The 17,968-nt window shown below is 41.0% G+C and overlaps 2 protein-coding genes across 7 annotated transcripts in view; one reads left to right on the top strand and one right to left on the bottom strand.

Annotated features, from left to right (window-relative positions):
* Positions 1-927: 927 nt before the first annotated feature.
* On the top strand, positions 928-11,705 carry LOC106876813 (uncharacterized). Of its 2 annotated transcripts, none has more exons than XM_089343675.1 (8): positions 928-972; positions 2,715-2,790; positions 5,555-6,067; positions 7,133-7,259; positions 8,537-8,662; positions 10,000-10,170; positions 10,490-10,788; positions 11,069-11,705. In XM_089343675.1, exons 1-8 carry the CDS (start codon positions 945-947, stop codon positions 11,247-11,249), a joined length of 1,521 nt encoding a protein of 506 aa, XP_089199801.1. In that variant the 5' UTR covers positions 928-944; the 3' UTR covers positions 11,250-11,705. The 2 variants fall into 2 exon arrangements, with proteins under 2 accessions (XP_089199801.1, XP_089199802.1); XM_089343676.1 differs by having other exon boundaries at positions 2,229-2,790.
* A 29-nt stretch (positions 11,706-11,734) lies between these two features.
* The window catches only part of LOC106876814 (cholecystokinin receptor type A), a 156,580-nt gene continuing 150,346 nt past the window's right edge, over positions 11,735-17,968 (bottom strand). For all 5 annotated transcript variants that reach the window (XM_052977301.2, XM_052977302.2, XM_052977297.2 and 2 more), the window contains 2 exons: positions 17,829-17,968; positions 11,735-15,816 (listed from right to left, as the gene is read on the bottom strand). The exon at positions 17,829-17,968 is cut by the window's right edge and continues 232 nt beyond it. In XM_052977301.2, the coding sequence (XP_052833261.2) occupies positions 14,855-15,816; positions 17,829-17,968 (1,102 nt within the window). In that variant the 3' untranslated portion in view covers positions 11,735-14,854. The remainder of the gene's footprint in view (positions 15,817-17,828) is intronic.

Raw genomic sequence — 17,968 nt, 5'->3', positions numbered from 1 at the left:
CCACGCTGAGGCGGGGCGGAGGTAATAATGGTTTCAAATTCTGGCACAAGACCAGTAATTTTTACTAAGTGGCGGTTAGTTGTATGGATTTATATATAGCTATGATTGAAGAAATAAGGCTTGAAGGCAAACGGTTTCATATTATATAATTTAGAGGATTAATAAAGTCGTTTGATTAGTTTATCCTTAGTCGTGTTCTTGCAAGAAGCGAACCAATTCTATGAATGTTTCTTCGGCGCAGCGTAGCAATCGAGATTGTTTGTGTTTATACGTGTATCCATATACCCCAAACTTAACGCACACACGAACACACACACACACACACATATATATATAGGAAAAATATACGAGGTAGGAAAAAAATTACAGAATTTTTTCTACCAGTGGCCTAGCATGCAGAAAGTAGCCAATAGACTATATATTATTTATATAAAATTAGCGTAGATTTAAACACATAGGTGCCTTGACAGGACACCCTAACCCTTCGAAATTACCCCTAATCGTGGTTTGGATTTTGACTGGTCTTTCTAGTATGCTAGGTGTCCTGTCAAGACACCTCATATGTTTAAATGTACGCTAATTTTATATAGATGCATATACACACGCACTTACATACATATAGAACTATTATAAACACTCATTAACACACATACAGACACACAAGTATATGCACTCAAACACGAACATACTTACACATATACAGACACATACATGCATGCACGCACACACACACACACACAGACACAAAGGAGCACACGCGCACTCACACACAAAAATAGAAACACACACGAACACACACATACACAGACACAGACACTCACACCTTCACACATGCACGCATACTCATCTTTCCCCACAGCCACTCATATTTAAATTGACCAATCAGAATCTCGCATTTCAAAATCGCGCTGAAATCAACATTTTTGAAAACGAAACCCGACAGAATGGAGGCGGAAGACAAACGGAAAAGTGGTGAGTTTTTATTGAAAACCAAAAGCAAAACAAACACCATTTCACTTGTCTTATAACGAATTTATTTACATTTAAACACAATATTTCTGATGTAATCTTATATTATAACTTCTGATTCCTTCTTTCTTAAATTTCTTCAGTTTATCCATATATATAGGGTGTAACTACACAAGAGTGCCCCACCGATTTATTTCCTCATAACTTTGTAGAAAAAGTGATATTTTTTAATGAAATTTGTTACAAATATTTTTCAGATGGTGTAGATTACGATTATAAGTTAATATAAAAGAAATAGTTAGTGGGCACGTCGATATTCATACGTGTGTCAACACGTAACACTTTTTTTCATGCCGTATCATCTTCTTCCTCTTTCGATTGTCAGCTTGTAAGCATCTGAATGAATATATATATATATATATGCCTCATCTTCGAAATGCCTAGTTTAGAATAGAGGCAGCTGATGAAGGAAAAGTTCCATAAGTGGCTCGTCTGTTTTCCTATGTGTTCGTTCTGTTGTCTGTAAAAAAAAGTCCGTTTTTGTGCCTTATTTATGTTCCCGTTCCTTTTTCTGACGTCTTGTACCCGGATATACATCTATATATACATGTAGATGTAGGTATGTACATATATGTATCTATACATGCATATGCTCATATATCATTTGTATTATGATATATATATATATATATATATATATATACATATATATATATGACGATACAAATATTTTACGAAACACTGTCTGTCTCTCTTTCTCTCTCTATCAACCTACCTCGACGTTGTTTCCTCCGAGCTTTAAAAGAAATGACGTATTTTTTTATGAAATTGTGTTTAGGCATAGCTAAGAAGTGTGTTTCCAACTACATGGTTCCCGGTTCCGTTCCATAGGCTAGTGTCCTCTTCTATAACCTCAGGCCGACAGAAACCTCGAGTGGATTTGGTAGACGGAAACTGAGAGAAGTCCGTCGCGTGTATATATATATATATATATAAATTAACACTTCTTCCCATATCTTTCTTGGTCCTTCTTCTCCACAGATTCCTTCCATTCCTAGCACTTCTTTATATATCTGTCCATCCCCATTCACATCACATGTCCGTACCAGCTCAGTCTCCCCTCTTGCACACAACATCTGATTCCTCTTATATATCCAGTTTTTCTCTCAGCTTATTCACGAATACTAACCCTACACATCCAGTGAAGCTGGCCATTTCTTTTCTGGTTGTTTTTCAGGGGTGTTCTTTTTGCTTTATAGGTTACAACATGACCCCAAACAGTCCTGGTACCTCAAAGAAGTGCTGGAAAGTTCCTGGCTTTAAGGGTATTGTGAAAGGCCTGGTTGGAGATCTAGTCTTCCAAATTCTTTAACAGGGCTTAGAAAAACTGAAGGACCTCTGCAATAAGTTTCTGAATCTGAGAGGGGAAGATGTTGAATAAAATCATAATTAACTGATCCTCCTGTATTTTCTTTTACCCAAAGCCTGGAACTTTTCAATACCCCTCATATGTATATATAAAATATATATATGAGAGGTTCCAGAAAAGTTCCTGGCTTTAAGGGTATCACAAAAGGCCTGGTTGGAGGCCCAACCTTCTGCATTCTTTCATAGGGCTTAGAAAAACTCAAGGGCTGCTTCAATAAGTTTATGAATCTGAGAGGGGAATAACTCTACCAATTCTATCATCCACCACACCATAAATATTCCTGTTCTTCTATCTAATTCTATTTCTTTTTCTCAAGATTATTTGAAACGCTGGCAGTTATATCGGTCAGAGAAAGATAAACAAGTCATGGCAAAGCCATCTTTGAATTTACGGTAAGTGGAGTGAAAATAATTGCTTAACCCTTCAACTGCAAAATTAAATTTCATGGTTATTCCAATAATGATGTTAAAAATCTACCAAAAAATAGAATTGGTATTTTATGCAAGTCACATTATCTCAAATAAACTTGATATTTCTCATCAAAAACTAGTTTCAAACATGATATTCCTCAGCAAAAGACCATTGGAATGTAAAACTGCTTTCTGCAATTAGGGGTAATGACATTTTGAAGGGATATATCTGATTTCCACAGTAAAAGGGTTCAACCCTTCTTCCTCGATTTTTTTTAACCTTTCTTTATTTTCTATTTTCCATGTTATATAAATATTTAACCCATACCAGGTGTGAAGGCGCATGGCTCAGTGGTCAGAGCGTCGATCTTACGACCGTGAGGTTGTGAGTTTGAATCCCGGACCAGGCTGCATGTTGTGTTCTTGAGCAAGACACTTTATTTCACGTCGTTCCAATTCACTCAGCTGTTGAAATGAGTTGCGACATCACAGGTGCCAAGCTGTATCGGCCCCTTTGCCTTTCCATCGGATAACACTGGTAGTGTGGAGAGGGGAGGCTGGTATGCATGGGCAACTGGTGGTCTTCCATAGAACAACCTTGCCCAGACTTGTGCCTGGGAGGGTAACTTTCTATTTTCAATCCCATGGTCAGTCATGACCGAAGGGGGTCTCGGCACCAAGTGTAATGAACTAAACCGTTGCAACCATTATCATCATCATCATCATCATCATCGTTTTAGTACAATCTTCTATGCTAGCATGGGTTGGACAAGTTCCTCTTCAGTACGGAGTTGAAGTCCTTCAACATCCTGAGATCAACTCCCACCATTTCTGTCTGTCGTTTTATTCTTCAAAAGCTTTTAAACTCCAAAAACTTCAAACTGGAACTTCAACGCAACTCTTGCTCCTCCTCAGTTTTGTTTCACGCTAGTTCCGACTCTCACTTCCAAGTGTCTTTTACACCTTTGTTTCACTGGAGAGCTACATTGACCACTGGGCAACCGACACTGGAGTTGTTTCCCCTACTTCCACTCTTTTGTCAGCCCAGTACTGCTCGTCCCTTCCTCAGTCTTCCTTTCCACCTGAAATTCCTGGCAGTTCTTTATCTAAATATCATCCACCAATTTCATTACAAGACCACAACCAACCCTGTCGTTCATCTCTCTTCAATGCTCCAACTTATTCCTCATTTTTTCTAGTTTTTTACTAATTGTAGTAACAATTCCCATGCTTTCTTCTCCGTATCAATGAGGGCCAGGAAAACCCCTCTCATCCCCCCTACATACATTTTCACCAATGGCATCTGATTCACAGGCACTTCCTTATAATCCAGAAAACATTTTGCAACTCTGATTCTCTCATTGCAGAACTCTGGCAACTTTTCACCTTTGTCTTCATCCCTTGGTGAGTATGTCTAATGCCAAGCTTCTCTCGTAGCTAGTTAACCCCATTTTGTCCCTTAGCTCCTTTCTACTATTCTTTCCATGCCTTGTAGATTTTATGGCAGTAAATCACTAAGAGCACCGTCTGAGCGTGATCGTTGCCAGAGCACCAACTGTCTGGCTTTCATGCCGGTGGCACATAAATAGCACCATTTGAGCGTGACCGTTACCAACGTCGCCTTCCTGGCACGTGAAAAGGCATTCGAGCGAGTTCGTTGCCAGTACCGCTGGACTGGCCCTTGTGCAGGTGGCACCTAAAATACACCATTTCGAGCATGGCCGTTGCCAGTACCTCCTGACTGGCCTTCATGCCGGTGGCATGTAAAAGCACCCACTACACTCTCGGAGTGGTTGGCGTTAAGAAGGGCATCCAGCTGTAGAAACTGTGCCAAATCAGATTGGAGCCTGGTGTCGCCTCCTGGTCCACCAGTCCTCAGTCAAATCGTCCAACCCATGCTAGCATGGAAAGCGGACGTTAAACGATGATGATCTGCCATACCATTCCACCACCTTGTTCTGTCCACAGATTTGGTCTGTGGTTCACAGCAGATTATTCAGTAGGAACTCCTAGTTGTCATCTTTGTTATAAGACAGCATCTCCTCTTACTCCTCCTCTTAGACAGGCTTTACCAAAAAGTCTCTTTGAACCTCCATCTAACAGCATGTTTGTCCAGTTTCCATTTCCTTCCTTCTCCTGCCTCTGGTTCTCTTACTCTAGCGCCACTAATCACTAACATTGGTCAAGTGCTAAGGCAGAATTGTTAGCAATCTGGCCAAAATGCTTAGCAGCATTTCTACCAATTTACTCTTTTACTTGTTTCAGTCATTTGACTGCGGACATGCTGGAGCACCGCCTTTAGTCGAAGAAATCGACCCCAGGATTTATTCTTTATAAGCCTAGTGCTTATTCTATCGGTCTCTTTTGCCGAACCGCTAAGTTTCGGGGATGTAATCACACCACCATCAGTTGTCAAGCGATGTTGGGGGACAAACACAGACACACAAAGATATATATATATATATATATATATACATATACATACATGATGGGCTTCTTTCAGTTTCCGTCTACTAAATCCACTCAAGGCTTTGGTCGGCCCGAGGCTATAGTAGAAGACACTTGCCCAAGGTGCCACGCAGTGGGACTGAACCCGGAACCATGTGGTTGGTAAGCAAGCTACTTACCACACAGCCACTCCTGAGCCGATTAAGCAATCTTTACTTTCTGACAAAATGATAATCACACATGCAACATGCACAATGAATATTCTTTTTACTTTCTTTTTCTTTTTTTTTGTTCACAGGCGGAAAACCATATGCATCGGGGAAGGGAAATCTTCAAACCAAGCAGAAGACAAGATGGAATGTCAGTCTGGCACGAAAAATAATGCAAAAGAGGGAAGTTCTGCTACTGATAGAAAAGCTTTCACAAAAAAGCACCTCCGTTTCTCAACCAATTCCAGCAGACTGGAGAAAAGGAATACCTTGATGCCAGCAGCAAAGCGCTATGTTGCTAGCAGGACCGATTCCAATTTAACGAAACTCAAAGAGGAGGCGAGGAAAAAACAGAAGAATGTGGAACCGGCAATGGAGGCGTGTGAGTACAAACTGAACAACCTGCTTGCAACATCCCAGATCTTTGGAACGCCAAACACTGTGCGGGTACCGCCACTGCTCAAGACGGTCACCAAGCGTTGCCTGACTGAGCAGAACGGTAGGGCACCAGCGCAAGAACCGTTAAAGTTGACTACAGAGAAAGAAAACTTGGAACAAGCGCCACCGACCACCACTGGGAAACGGAAGCATCTTTATAGAAGGTTTGTTGTTTTATTTTTGGAATTTTTGTGACTCTTATTTTCCTTTTGTCTTTTGCAGTTTCCAGTTTTGTTTCTTGGAGAGTGGCCATGCTGGGGCATCACATTGACAATTAAAAGAAATGTTTTTTTTTTTGTTTTTTCAGTGGATAATATTCTAGTGTAAAGTAAGGCAAGAAACCATCAGAATTGCTAGCATGCCAGGCAAAGGTAGAACGTTTAGTGGTATTTTGACCATCTTTATGTTCTGAGTTCAAACTCCACTGAGGTTGACTTTTATCCTTTCATGGGAGTCAATAAAATAAGTACCAGTTGCATACTGGGGAATCAATGTAAGGAACAAACACCCTCCACTAAAATCAGATTGAGCCTAAAGAAGCAGGCACAAGCATGGCTGTGTTGTTAAGTTTGCTTCCCAACGATGTGGTCTTGTGTTCATTCCTGCTGCAAAGTACCTTTGTCGAGTGTCATCTACTTGAGCCCCAGGCCAACCGAAGCCTTGTGAGTGGATTTGGTTTATAGAAACTGAAAGAAGCCCATCACAAACATAAATTATTGGTCTCCAATTTTGGCACATTCTACGAGGTCATTCCTGCAAGTAATGGCCACGTTTTTTTTGTTTTTTTTTACTCTTTCATGATTGTTAAAATCAGCAAACGATGCCATCTAATTATTATCTTCGTTAATATTTTCCTTCTTCAGGCAGCGAACTGGTAGAATCGTTTGCATGCTGAGCAAAATGTTTAGCGGCATTTTGTACGTCTTTATGGTCTAAGTTCAAATTCCTCCGGGGACAACTTAGCCTTTCATCCTTTCAGGTCAATAAAATAAGAACCAGTTGTGTCACTGTAAACGACTTTCTCCTCCTCACAAAAATTGCTGGCCCTGTGCCAAAATTTGAAACCATTCTTATTGTTATTGTTTTATATTTCAAAGATTCTTTACAACTTGCAAGATTTTTCAGCTGGAGACTGACAAAACCATCTCCAGAATCGTCGGCTTTTATGGTATAACTCTGTGTTAAACACACACACACACGTATTGATTCTGGGTTTTGTCAAATTTCAGCAAAGAGACCATCAGTTCTTTACGAAAGAAAAAAGCTCGCTCCTCAATCTCAGTGGTTTCCACCTTGAACAAAACATCAACAAGCAAAAGACTTAACTTCACCGACAGACACAAGACAACCGGACAGGTGAACTTTTTTCTTATTCCATTGCAATTTATACACTGTCTTTCTACCTCTATGCTTGGCTAGCTATCTGTCTATCTATCTCTCTGTCTAATTATCCATCTGTCTGATCTGAGCATGATCACTGCCAGAGCAGAAGTCTGGCTTCCGTGCCGGTGGCACACAAAAAGCACCATTTGAGCGTGATCGTTAACATGTCTATCTGTTTATCCTCCTATCTAGCTACCCTCATCCCTTCCTTTTCGGTTGCTATTTAACTCCAGGTCACCTTACTGGCACTTGTGCCGGTGGCACGGGAAAAAACATTCTAGCATGGGTTGGACGATTTGACTGGGGACTGGCGAACCAGAAGGCTACACCAGGCTTTAGTCTGATCTAGCAGAGTTTCTACAGCTGGATGCCCTTCCTAACGCCAACCACTCCGAGAGTGTAGTGGTTGCTTTTACGTGCCACTGGCACAAGGGCCAGTCAGGTGGTACTGGCAATGACCACGCTCAAATGGTGCTTTTTACATGCCACCTGCACAGGAGCAAGACTTCTACTCTGGTAGCGATCATGCTCGGAAGGTGCTGTTAGCGCTCCACTGGCACGGGTACCAGTCATCGAATTTGGTTCGATTTCGATTTCATTTGCCCCAACAGGTCTTCGCATGCAGAGTTTAGTGTCCAATGAAGGAAAGGTACACATAACTGGGCTGGTTACACCACTGGCAAAGGCCACAGGTTATGGTCTCACTTGGCTTGCTGGGTCTTCTCATGCACAGCATATTTCCAAAGGTCTCGGTCACTAGTCATTGCCTCGGTGAGGCCTAATGTTCGAAGGTCATGCTTCACCACCTTATCCCAGGTCTTCCTGGGTCTACCTCTTCCACAGGGTCCCTCAACTGCTAGGGTGTGGCACTTTTATGTTGTTTGCCACATACCACCGGCACAAGTGCCAGTCAGCAGCCCTGGCAACGATCACGCTCGGGTATGTGTGTGTGTGTGTCCGTCCATACCACTTGACAATTGGTGTTGGTGTGTTTACATCCCTGTAACTTAGCAGTTCAACTAAAGAGACTGATAGAATAAGCATTAGGTTTTGAAAAAAATGTTATGAGGGTAGGTCGCAGGAAAGGCGTCCAGCTTTTGGCTGTCTGCCTCCTCCAATTCCATCTGTTTCATGCAAGCATGGAAAAGTGGGTTTATGGTGATAATGACGACGACGACAACTATTGTTCTTGCTACTTTGCTCCTTCCATGACTCTCACCTTTGATTTTTCTTTCATCCCTCTAAAACAGGTTAAACCCACATCATCCACTGTGAAAGCGCAGAAGGAAAACACTGCAAACAAAGAAACTGCTTGCAAAGAAATCCAAGAACAGCTGAAATCTGTCATTGAGGAATGTTCCATTCTTTTGGATTCCGTAAGAAACACTTTTTACCGTTTTACTCTTTTATTTGTTTCAGTCATTTGACTGCGGCCATGCTGGAGTACCGCCTTTTAGTCGAGCAAATCAACGCCAGGACTTATTCTTTGTAAGCCTAGTACTTATTCTATCGGTCTCCTTTTGCCGAACCGCTAAGTTACGGGGACGTAAACACACCACCATTGGTTGTCAAGAGATGTTGAGGGGACAGACACAGACATATACACACACACACACACACACATACATATCATCATCGTTTAACGTCCGCTTTCCATGCTAGCATGGGTTGGACTAATATATATATATATTATATATATATATATATATATATATATATATATATATATATATATACATATATAGGACGGGCTTCTTTCAGTTTCCGTCTACCAAATCCACTCACAAGGCTTTGATCGGCCCGAGGCTTTAGTAGAAGACACTTGCCCAAGGTGCCACGCAGTGGGACTGAACCCGGAACCATGTGGTTGGTAAGCAAGCTACTTACCACACAGCCACTCCTGCGCCTTCTATATATATATTTTTTCCTTTTTTGTCTTTTATTTGTTTTAGACGTTGGACACTGGCCATGCTGGGGCTTCGTGTTGAGTTTTAGTTGAACAAATCAACCCCAGGACTTATTTTTTTAAATCCTGGTACTTCTGGTATTTATTGGTCTCCTTTTGCTGAACCTCATCACCATCATTTAATGTCTGTTGTCCATGCTGGCATGGGTTGGACAGTTTGACCAGGGTTGGCAAGCTGGAACGCAGCACCAGACTCCACTCTGATTTGGCATGGTTTCTACGGCTGGATGTCCTTCCTAACATGCCAACCACTCCAAGAGTGTAATGGGTGCTCTTATATGCCACTGGCATGGGTACCGTTTGTGTGAGACTGGTATCTGCAATGGCTGCGATTTTGCTTGGCTTGATGGGTCTTCTTCTCAAGTACTGGGATGTAAACAAACCAACACTGGTTCCCTCACCTGTCCCTGTCGTTTGTTTTCTGTACATTAGAACCATACATGTGTGTGTGTGTGTGTGTGTATGCTTTGTGTTGTTGGTTCTTCACTAATGTTCAACAACTGGTGTTGGTTCATTTATGTCCCCATAGCTTAGCAGCTCAGCAGAAGAAACCTGTAGAATAAGTACAAAACTTAGAAAGCAAAATAAATTCTGGGGTTGATTTATTCAACTAAAGAATTCTTCAAGGTGGTGCTCCAGCATGGCCACAACCTAAAACAAGTAAAAGGGGGAAAAACCTTTAATTGTTAAGATTTATGTATTTTAATCTGTAAATGTTTTTTTTTTTTTTTTTTTGTGTTTCCTAAGGATTGCCCTCCTGCTTGTATCCTGCCCTGGCTTGAAGAAATTCAGCAAAAGATACCGCTGTGCCTCCACTCAGCTGAGTTTTGGATGCTGAAGGCACGAGTTCAATTCCTGCTCAAGGATGTTGATCAACTTTTTGAGGTGTTTGGCAATGCCATGAAGTACAAGGCTAAGGTGAGTGTGTCTGCATAAACACTATCATCTCTTACCTTCACTAATTTCATCAGCATCATTTCCATCACCTTTATCATCATTATCCATCATCACCACCTCCATTATCGCCAGCATCATCATCACTCATCATCCCATCACAACCATTGCCTCCTCCATCACCAGCATCACTATATCTCTCTTCATCACCAATGCCAATCATAATTTAATTTTTCATCATCACCATCACCTTTTTTTTAATATATGGATTTATTTTTCATTTTTGCTCTTTCCTCTCCACGCATGACCCCCACCACTGACCTCCGTCCACATCGACTCCCAGCCGGCTGACGTCATCACAGAATCCCTGCCCAAGATGATCAAAGACTTGGTCGCGTCCAAAGAGAACTCCGAAGCCACACCAATGATGATCACCCCTCCAGCCTCCAGAGGTGGAGCAGGGTATGCCCCCTACACACCATCGCAGACTCCATACGATATGCCATCCGTTCACGGGCTGGACGTCACTCATTATGCCGAAACACCTCTGCAAGACACCACCCCAGGTCTCCGCTTGAGACGGTCATTTCACTCAGGCAACGTCAAGTATTTAGTGCGGAGATCAACGCCATTCAAGTACAGGTCAGTTGTCTTCATTTACTCTTGATAACAATTACAAATTAACGAACTAATTATCATCATGTGGTCATACAACTTGCCCAGACCGATGATAAAATAAGTACTAGGCTTACAAAGAATAAGTCCTGGGGTTGATTTCTTCAACTAAAAGGCGATGCTCCAGCATGGCTACAACCCTATGACTAAAAAAAGTAAAAAAAAAAAAAAAAATAGAAGTAAAAGAATACACATCTTGTGTCCTTCGTTGCTGAAAATCTCTAGTTTTTCTCTGTTTAATCTTCAGGTCTGAAAGTGTTGAAGACAGCGATGCCATTCTGATAACGCCAGTCCGTCGCACCACTCGCAGAAGCGTCGTCTCAGCAAGGAAGTCACGGCTTGATGTTATCATCGATTCTCTCGACGACTGTGTTCTTGGAGACAAGAAAAACGTCTTGTTTCAGGACAACCCTGCCATTCTTCAGTGACCGAACTTTGAAGAACTGCGGTTGTAAAGCTGAAGAAGAACTCTCTGATGGTGACTGTGATGATGCTTGTGGTGATAGTGAGGGTGATGATGATGATGATGCTTGTGGTGATGGTGGTGTGTTATTTGCCAGTGTGTGGGTGTGGGAATTGAACTCGGTAAATTTCATCTTTCCACATACACTGCATGCATCCACGCATACAGATATCCATACATGCACACACACACGCACACCTGCTGGATGTGTATACCCCACTGTCTGTATGCACACACACACACACACACACTCATACACCGATGCGCATGTATGCACACAAGGGTTTCTCACCCAACAGAAATGTTTTATTCTTTTTCTAAGGTTTTATTGTATATATACACACTCATTAACATGAATGTTTTTATTTGTACATAAAAAATAAATTTTACTGGTTTAAAAAAACTCTTTGATGAAATTAAATTTTATTTTGTTCTTTTTTTGTGTGTGTGTGTGTGTGTGTGTTGGTGCCACATAAAAAGCACGCAGTCCACTCTGTGAAGTGGTTGGCACTCTGTAAAGTGGAAGGGCATCCAAGCATAGAACCTTTGCCACAACAGACAATGGAACGAGGTACAACTCCCGGCCCTACCAGCTCCATGGTGTTACATAAAAGGCATCTAGTACACTCTGTAAAGTGGTTGGCAATTTGAAGGGCATCCAGCCATAGAACTCCTGCAAGAAGAATGGAACCTGGTTCTGCTTTCTGTCTTCACCAGCTGCTGTCAGATCCTCCAACCCATGCCAGCATGGAAAATAGACATTAATTGACAGCATTAACAACATTTTGCCAATTCTGGATTTTCAAACTGTGTCCAAAGAATAGATAAGAGTCATCTTCACATAAAAATGTGAAGATTGAATGAAGAAGACACTGGAGAAAAGCAGTGTGTGATGGAAGGAAAGAAATTGAACAAAGGTTGGGTTGTGTATGAACGGCTAGAGAGATCCTCATTAGGGTCTTGATGAAAATTTGCCTGAGTATGTTGGTACGCAGCCTGGTTTAACGTGTAACGAGTGTGGGTGTGTCTGTCTATGTCAGGCAGGTCTTGGAAGTTATCTGAGAAATTACACCCAGACAGGGAAGTTGTCGACTATAAATTATAATAAAGGGTAATGACCCCTGTCGGTTCTGAAAGGCCATGGGATTGCGCCTAGACAGTTCCCTTCCTAGGAACAAGTCCAGGCAAGATTGTTTATGGAACATCTACAGCTGGATGCCCTTTCTGTCGCCAACCCTGACTTGTTTCCAGGCAACGTAGGTGTTTTCCCACGGCCAGATATATTTTTCATTGAAGAGTTGAAACGAACAACCTCATTTGTATGACAATGATGCTCGTTTACAACTAGGTCACAGGGATATAAACAAACCAATACTGGTTGTTACATGGTGGGAGGGACAAGCCCACACATATATGGTATTCCCTTGACTATTGCAGGTGTTAAGTTCCAAAACTCACCGTGATAGGTGAAAATCCGCGAAATAGAAACAGTACTGTACTCTCTCTTTTACTTGTTTCAGTCATTTGACTGCGGCCATGCTGGAGCACCGACTTTATAGTCAAGCAAATCGACCCCAGAGCTTATTCTTTGTAAGCCTAGTACTTATTCTATCGGTTTCTTTTACCTACCGCTAAGTTACGGGGACGCAAACACACCACCATTGTCAAGCGATACTGGGAGACACACACACACACACACACATATATATAAATTAAACAATGGGGTAAAAAATTGGATATTAATTAATATCAATTTAGTACCAGGTAACAAGCACATTAAAAGAATCAGGGAGATTCAGGAAAATTATCTGAGATCTCAAACGATTATTGTATATGTATATATAAAAGTATGTATAAAGGAGGCCACTAGGTGGACTGCTAATGTGCTAGAAGAAGCTACTTACCACATGTATATATTTATTTTATTATAAATGCAAAACAACACCACAGAGGAATTGATGTAAACTTAAATAATAAATCGCGATATGGCAAGGGATTACTGTACATATATATATACGATGGACTTCCATACAATTTCCGTCTGTTAAATTCACAAGGCAATAGGATGGCCCCAAGAGAAGTGTTTTTTGAACTGAAAACCTAAACATGGCACACGTGTTTCTGTGTGTAATTAAGTTTACAGTAAAATATTAAGCGATTCTGTTTACAAAAGAAAGACTTAACGCCATTCAATTCATCATCATCATTTAACGTCTGCTTTCCATGCTGGCATGGGTTGAACGGTTTGACAGGGAGTTGGCAAGCCGGAGAGCTGTCCAGACTCCAACTGTCTGTTCACAGTTATATATTTATGCGACATTTTATCGAAAAAGTTGATTCACATTTATATATTTTATATTTTATATTTTCTACTCTGTTTAGACATTATGGTCAACTACACACACACACACACACAAACGTATATACCTACCTACATACATACTGCATTGGCTTGGAAACGGGGTTGTGATTTATACACGAACCAAAGCTTTAGCCCATATATAAATCACACCCTATTTTTTTGTTTTTAAGTTAAAATCAATTGGGAAACAGTTCGATTGATGATTACAGGTTCATCACCATCGAATTCACTGTGAGGAAAGTTTACCGAGAAAATATCTGTTTAGTATCTTACCATTAATAATTAAAAACTATTTTGACAAAAAAAAGGCAAATAAAAAAGAAATAACATGAATTGATGACGGTGAACTAACCGGACATGGCGACTGATACACAAATAGAGTATTTTTCCTATTTTTAGTATTTTGCAAATACTCGGCAAATTGTATTTTACAAGCAGCTGCTTTCGATCAATTGTATTGCAATCAACTTTTCCGATATCAAAACTTGTTAACCAATTCCAGAAGCAAGTGTAACGTGTCACCAGATCAATTACTTTAATAAACAATGCCTTTATAAAATTGTGGAAATTACACAGATAGTTGTCACTTCATTCGTTTGAACTTACTCGAATGAGTTAACTCCCTTTAATTGTCAGTTATATGCTTACACTTACCTTTTCACTCTTGAAAAGTTTTTGACGGAGTCAATTAATTAAATCCCAGTGTATTACTGTTTTTTTCTCCTTTTTTTTTTATCGAGTCTGAAATGGCGATAATAATAATTATAAGGAATGGTCTGTATTTTTTGCATTGATCTGAGAATTTTGAACAATATTGTTTTTTTATGGAATGGTTTATAAGATTATATGTGTGTGTGTGTGTGGTGAGGTGAATGGTGGCGTTAGAGAGAAGTAGAGTGAAAGAAAGATAACAGAGAGGTGGTAAGGTGAGAAAGAGTAGATAAAGAAGGAAAAAGAGGAGGGAAAAGGAGAGAAACTGAAAAAAAAGAGGGGGAGAGGAGAGAAATGTTGGAGAAAAAAGAAGAAAGCGAAAAAGGGGAGAAAAGGAAGAAAAACTTGGGAAAAAGAGAGAAGCTGAGAATGGGAGAAGAAAATAAAAATACAAAAGGTAAAGAAAAGAAGAAGCCAAGAACAAACGAGAAGAGAATAAGAAAGGAATAATAAAAATTGAGATGTCCCAAAATGTTCATTATTGTCTTTTTTTTTTTTTAGTCTGATTGTTTGGAGAAACTCTCTGAATCACTGCTGAAGGTGTTGACAGCATCGTCATCGTCATCGTCATCGTCATTGTCGAATGTCTCAACAGTATCAGCTTCGGTGCTGGTATTCTCCGGTTCAAATTTCGTCGTCTCAGTAGACACTTCGCTTTCGAGGTCGTGTTGTTTTTCGAGATGGCAATGTTGTTGTAAAAGATGCCGATGTTGTTGTTGTTGTTGTTGTTGCTGCTGCTGTTCTTCGTATTCTTGTTCTTTTTGTTTTTGTTGTAGCTGCTGATCCTTCTCCTGCTGCTGCTGTTGTTGTTGTTGTTGTTGCTGATCCTGCATTTCAAGTTGCAACAACTGCAGCTGCTGGTGCCGGTGTCGCTGCTGGTCCTTGCCACCGGGCAGGCGTTTCGTGACGCAGTGGAACGTTGCCAGGAAAGCCTTGCGGAAGCTCTTGTTCATGAAGCAATAAGTGATCGGATTACAACAGGACGAGAGATAAGCAAGCAGATAAATAGAATTCATTCCGACGGCCGTCAAATGACGGCGGATACCTCGTGGGTCAAAGGCCTTCCAGGTCTGAACGCAAAAGAGAGGACACCAACAGACGAAAAACTCAAGCACAATCACACACAGCATTTTAATAACGCGTTTCTTGGTGGTCACACTCTTCCCCATGTTTGACTGACGTACTCCCCCTCCACCGGTCAAGCGCCGATGTTTCCGATGCTGCGAGGAGGAACTCAAATTCAAATTGGAATTATGGTTTGGGGTTACACTCTGGTTACACTTACGTTTAGGGTTTCGTTTCGATATCTGTTTCCGGTCGGCGCCATCATGACGCGGGTTATTTTCGGTATATTTTTTAGCATGCTTCTTTAGGTCACCTCCTTGGTTTATCTTAGTCGTTTCATTGCACACGATCATCTTTACATTTTCTTTTTCCTTCTTTTTGCTCTTCTCTGCATCTGCAAAAGAAATTAAAAAATATATATATTTCTTTATTGCCCACAGAGGGCTAAACATAGAGGGGACAAACAAAGACAGACAAATGGATTAAGTCGATTACATCGACCCCAGTGCATAACTGGTACTTAATTTATCGATCCCCGAAAGGATGAAAGGCAAAGTCGACCTCGGCAGAATTTGAACCGGGAACGTAAAGACAGATAAAATACCGCAAAGCATTTCGCCTGGCGTGCTAACTTTTCTGCCAGCTCTCCGCTGTTTACTTGTTTCAGTCGTTAGGCAGCGGCCATGCTGGGGCACCACCTTAAAAAAAAAATCTCTATCCGAATGAATCGACTCCAGTACTTTTTTCTTTTTAAAACTTGCTACTTATTCTATCTGGTCTGTTTTTGCCGAACTGCTATGTTACGGAGACGTAAACAAACCAACACCAGTTGTCAAGCAGTGGTGGGAGACAAACAGACAAACACACACACACACACACAGACACACACACACAAGGGGGTGCTGAAAAGTTCTTGGCTGAAAGGGTAGCGCTGTTACCTTTGCAGGGAGAGTAGGACAACTATTTAGGAGAAGACATGCAAAATATCATGAAGGTATAAATATTTCTTCCTCTTTTTCACAGATTTAACGCATGATGGCAGCTCTTACAATGGATTTTGATAAAATTGAAGCACGAGCGGTCAAGAAGTTTCTCTTTTTGCAAGACAAAAGAATGGTGGAAATCCATGACAAAATGAAGAAAGTCTTGAAGGATGGTTGCCCGTCTTATTCTACTGTGAAAGTCTGGGTTTTTGGATTGGTCATCTCCCAGGACAAGTACCCCCTTGGTTAATTGCCTCCTCCCCAATATATTAAGAAGTTTCAAATCATCACCTGTTGTCCTCAGAGGTAATTGTCATGGGGAGGGGGGGTATTGTCCAGGTGGGGGTTAATGTCTTAGACACGTATATATAAGCTCACTGGCTGATTATATTATATATATATATATATATATATATATATCAGCTCACTGGCTGATTGCAATACTAGTACCTGTTCTAGCACTGTTTTTTCTATATATATTGCTGGTGTGGAGTGGATTCGCTGCTATTTCTAGCGTTCAAGTGCCCATCATTGATGAGACCAAGGAAGGTTGAAATCCCATGATCTGATGGTCTCAGCACTCGAGGTGGCAGGGATTTATCTCCCCTGCTAACAATATGCACAAAAGTACCACAGTATAATTTGTTCTAACATAACATCCACATTTAAACGGAAACAAAACATTACCTGTCGGTATTAATACTGCTTCTGTCCCCAATGAATATTTCTTAACAAGCTCACTGCCTAATCGTGACACCAGCTCCTGTTCTGGCACTGTTCTTCTATATATCGCTGGTGGGGTGATGAATCGCTGCTCTTTCTAGCAGTCGAGCGTCCATCATTGACAGGACCAAGAAAAGTCAAAATCGCTTGACCTGGTGGTCATGATTAAGTGGGGATAAAACATACCCCTTGGTGTTAATTCTGCCTCTTTCTTCTTTCTTGCCTTTAACCCTCCAACGCGGAGTATAGGCCACTTATAATTGAATTCCATGTCGCATAATTTTCCGCTTCTGTACTTATACTCTGCCATGAATGTCCCCCTTTCTCTAGTTCCTTTTGTGTTGATCTACGCAACGAATTCTTAGGCCTACGCCACGAGTTCTTAGGCCTACCCCTCTTTCTATATCCATCCGGATTCCACTGTAAAGCACTTTTCGCTGCATTTGGTGTGTCCTTTTCTAATTGTGCTACCAATTCCACTGCCACTTTTTCTTAAATATTTGCTCCCTAATCGAAACTTGATTTGTTCTTTGCCATAGCTCCATAGTGCTTATGTGTTCGGGCCATCTAATTTTAAGTATACTACGCAAGCACCTGTTGATGAATGATTGTATTTGCTTATTTGACTTAACTGCTATTTGCCTCTGTCGCAAATAAATATTTTGCAATGAAATTATAATTCAATAAAGAAAGGGCTTACCTTTTTGAATTTTTTCGTCCATTTTGATGCCTAACCACAATGTCCGTACAATTAGTCCGTATGAACACGACATGATGAGAATGGGTACAATCAGGAGGATCCAGTCGAGAAAAACGGTGTACGATTGGCTGCCCAGTTTA

Source organism: Octopus bimaculoides, chromosome 27 (genome assembly GCF_046866305.1).
Source record: "Octopus bimaculoides isolate indiv1 chromosome 27, ASM4686630v1, whole genome shotgun sequence".
Classification (NCBI taxonomy): domain Eukaryota; kingdom Metazoa; phylum Mollusca; class Cephalopoda; order Octopoda; family Octopodidae; genus Octopus; species Octopus bimaculoides.
The sequence above is the reverse complement of the archived record's forward strand: the minus strand, read 5'-3'. Positions and strand labels throughout refer to the sequence as shown.